This window comes from Saccostrea echinata, unplaced genomic scaffold (assembly GCF_033153115.1).
Source record: "Saccostrea echinata isolate AGI-Se365-2 ecotype Australia unplaced genomic scaffold, CSIRO_AGI_Sech_v1 ptg000046l, whole genome shotgun sequence".
Taxonomy (NCBI): Eukaryota; Metazoa; Mollusca; class Bivalvia; order Ostreida; family Ostreidae; genus Saccostrea; species Saccostrea echinata.
Genome location: NW_026889795.1, coordinates 10,733,252 through 10,737,500, shown reverse-complemented (window position 1 = coordinate 10,737,500; position 4,249 = coordinate 10,733,252). Strand labels below are relative to the sequence as shown.

Below are 4,249 nucleotides of genomic sequence, written 5' to 3'. Positions count from 1 at the left end.
AAATACTAATTACAATTACCCCATCCCTGGGGAGAACCAATCAAATGCTTGGCTCACAGATTGGGAGACCAATCAAAAATGCTAGGCTCACAGATTGGGAGAACCAATCAAATGCTTGGCCCACAGATTGGGAGAACCAATCAAATGCTTGGCTCACAGATTGGGAGAACCGATCAAATGCTTGGCTCACAGATTGGGAGAACCAATCAAATGCTTGGCTCACAGATTGGGAGAACCAATCAAATGCTTGGGCCTAGATAAATAAATTGTGTGTTTTGGGTTCCCCGACCGACACTAAAATATATGAGCCGACCCTGAAAAATTTATCTGTGGATATCTCTCTGGAAGTAAACAAATCTGGTTTCACTATTAGAAATCCTAATCTTGATCACTTCCACGTTTGAGAAAATGCATATCCTATACACAAATAATTGGAAATGTTTTGACAGGGATTTCCCTGTTGAATTTTAAACAATAAAATGTTAAAGTAAAATAAAACGTTTTCCCTACCTACCTACTCTATTTTTTCTCAAGTTGGAATAGGAAACACACTATCTATTTATCTTGGCCTTGGCTCACAGATTGGGAGAACCAATCAAATGCTTGGCTCACAGATTGGGAGAACCAATCAAATGCTTGGCTCACAGATTGGGAGAACCAATCAAATGCTTGGCTCACAGATTGGGAGAACCGATCAAATGCTTGGTTCACAGATTGGGAGAACCGATCAAATGCTTGGCTCACAGATTGGGAGAACCAATCAAATGCTTGGCTCACAAGTATGGAAAGGCAGGAAAGACATCAAAGATTTAATCAAAGACAAAATAACACGTTTCAAAAGTAATCACATCTTCAGAATTATCCTAATTTTCCCTATGCAAAATTCCGAGAAATGACTGCAACCAACTTACTAGAAGACAAAAAGAAAATATATTAAGTATCAAGATTACAATGGTACTTAACCTGACAAGTACATACAATTTAGAGTTGATGTCTGGGGTCCAAATTTCCGCGCTCTCTTCACCGAGGTCACAATGACATCATCATCTTCATCTGGCTCCACCCTGCAGGAAATAATTTTAAAATTAATCCTCAATTCACCAATGCTGGGTATTTTCTTATTTCATGGGAAAATTAACAAAACAACATTGACAAAGTTGACTTAACTGTTCCTATTAATTTTACACCCCAAAAATAGATGGTCAAAAAAAGACATATATCTAGTAAAAGACTGTAATAGTTTGGAGAGATATATATATATATATATATATATATATATATATATATATATATATATATATATATATATATATATATATATATATATATATATATATATATTTATGATGTAACAGCAATTGTTCAATTAATAAAGAACATGTACTGTTCTTTAACTATGTGCCAACCAAATTGTGCCAAACATTATCAATTCACCCTGCAAAAAGAGCAGTAATGCAGCACTTGTCATGATAGGGTTAATTGAAATCCGTCTCATTATCTTGATAGGATAAACTAATTTACACTACTTCACTTATTTCTAAAAAAAATAAATCTCATTTAACATGACTAAGTTCATTCTGAAATTTAACCCGAATTCATTCCAAAAATTGAATCACAATTCATTCCGAAAATTAAACCAGAATTCATTCTGAAAATAAAACCAGATTAACGTCTATTTTATCCAGTACATCAGCATTCTGAGTTTGCTTCTGAATTTTCAAGTTATGGTGTAATCAGGCTACGAGAGTTGCATGCACACATACATGTACAGTTGTACACATACATGCACACATACATGTACAGTTGTACACATACATGCACACATACATGTATACATGCACACATGTATACATGAACACATACATACATGCACACAATCGTGTACATGAGAGACTTGACATCTCCTAAGCAGAAAGGACATTTCTCAAAATATTGCATACCCATGATTCTTCTGGTGGGAAAAAAAATCTCCCGATATTTCTACCCCTTTCTGTCTCTCCCATATAAATTTCAAATCTTCCATGTTTTAAAATTCTTCACATTGAATTTTGATGTCATCATCATGCTCTACATAATTACTAGTTTTAATTATTCATTGTAAAGAGAAATTGATAGTTTTTGACTGGCCTGAATTTAGCAAATTAGATTTATTTCCCGTTGGCTGCCATATTGGAGGTCCAACTAACGAATTTTCCTCTTTGAGCAGCCAATTTTAAACTTGTATTGCAGTAATCATGGTAATATAAGAGCAAAAATCTTTTAAATACTAAAATTACGAATTAAAGGAAGCTTGAGTAAACATAAATTCATAAGAAAAATTGTGTTATCTTTATCCAATTGCCCAGTACGACAAGTTTAAATTGGTTGAATAATGAATGAATTCGGGCTTGTGTACCTCCAACATGGCGACCAACAGGAAATATTTCTTGCTAAATTCAGGCCAGTCGAAAACTATCTATTGAGGTAACAATTCCTTGAGGAAAGATCATCTGTCAATCATGTCGATTAATATTCACTAATTAACAATTAACCAATTAGCAGATCCAACACAATCTCTTAATTTAGCTATAAAGCTTGAATTAGTTAAAGCTTGTAACATGTTACTCAATTTGTTTGAACACACTGTTGCACTTAGGAGACTACATCTTTCAAAAATACAAAAATTCAATGCTTATATTTACATCTTTTAACTCAGTGCTATGTTTGTCTGCAAATGTGATTAAGAATTCAAAATCCTTGTATTATCCTTCAGGTAAATTACAATTAATGGAAAAGCCATTCTTAAAACCAACTCTTTAATGTGAGTGTGAATTTTGTGCATCAGTTGCTTTATCATGTTTATATAGCCCCCAAAAATTTAGAACTTTGAATCTCTGAAGGATTGAAACATATTTTGATAAGCGATTTTTACCTGCATTGTTTTTAAAACTCTACAGAACTCATGTTAATTGTTATTCATATAGAAAATGCTGACTTTAGATACAATTTACTTACTTACTTACTGTTCTCAAAACAGTTCAAAGTTGAAAAAATATCATCGCACTAAAGTGTGGTCTTTTTTGTATGGTACATGGTGAAAAATATCACATTTAAGAAAAAAGTTTGATAAAATAACTAGGCCTACATAAGGCTATTTTGAATAGCGTAATAAAGCTATAAAGTCAATTTGGCTATACAGCTAAATCGAGAGATTGTACTAGACCTGATCGGATGATTTTTTTTCTAGGTTTTTTTTTCTTTTCTTTCACCATTACAGTTTTAACAAACGTTAAAAATTAAGCGGTTCTTTTTATTTCCCAATCAGTTTAATCCAATGAAAGTGTTGTGCTGCTCTACTTTACAAAAACACTCTCCTAAATGCACAGTTTATTAGTTTATATGCTGAGTGTATAAACTTAGCAAGCGATCTGAGGAAACTCGAAACGGTAATACAAACCCCTCGCTAATACTCCTTTTTCGTTTTCGATTTGAAGTCACATTACTGTCGCATGAACTATCACTGAACACTAGTGTTTTTATCTTATTGGTAAAGGACTTAATCATTTCCAATCGCAACTTTTTAAATTATTTTCCCGGGGAAAAACCATGAATGTTTTCAGCCCTAGGTTATCTTTTCTTGGCTGCGTTCTCTCTTTGTCAAGTCATTCAATGATTCGGTGCATTAATCGTAAAGAGGCAATCTCTGGGAAAGAGGAGGGCGATAAATATAGTCGCCTTTACCCGGATTACGAAATTCAAAGGTTATGAATTTTCTCATAGACATAGCTTGCTATATTTTCCAGGAAAGATGTTTATATTCATGTAAAATATTTAAATTCTAAATTCTCCGTGGTCACCAAAAGCACAGACACTTGTTTCTGTAATCATGGTAATATTTTCTTAATTCTATTGATGCTATTTTTATTCCATGGGGTAAAGATACTAATTTAAGATATTACAGATATAAGTGTCTGTGAAGAAGAAGAAGATAAGGCTGATTAAAAACTGATTGAAAATGCCCCTCACCCCCACCCCCCCACCCCCCCCACCCCACCCCCAAATAGCCACAAATACAATACCCAGGCACGGATCCGGATTTTTTCCCAATGGGTCCAACCCAGTCCAAAAAAAAAATCTAACCCAAAAATTTCTGGACAAAAAAAAACAACCCCCAAAAAAACTCCCATTAAAAGTGAAAAACCTGTTTCGTGGACGGGAGCTACTTGTATAGATGTACTTCTTAAGCTTCGTGTGTATGACTTTTCCTACC

At 33.9% G+C, this 4,249-nt stretch overlaps 1 protein-coding gene across 3 annotated transcripts in view; it reads right to left on the bottom strand.

Annotated features, from left to right (window-relative positions):
* The window catches only part of LOC133202061 (sentrin-specific protease 1-like), a 22,810-nt gene extending 19,177 nt beyond the window's left edge, over window positions 1-3,633 (bottom strand). For all 3 annotated transcript variants that reach the window (XM_061337845.1, XM_061337844.1, XM_061337846.1), the window contains exons 1-2: window positions 3,437-3,633; window positions 979-1,064 (exon numbers count right to left, since the gene is read on the bottom strand). In XM_061337845.1, coding sequence (XP_061193829.1) covers window positions 979-1,064; window positions 3,437-3,543 — 193 coding nt within the window. In that variant the 5' untranslated portion in view covers window positions 3,544-3,633. The remainder of the gene's footprint in view (window positions 1-978; window positions 1,065-3,436) is intronic.
* Between the last annotated feature and the right edge of the window lie 616 nt (window positions 3,634-4,249).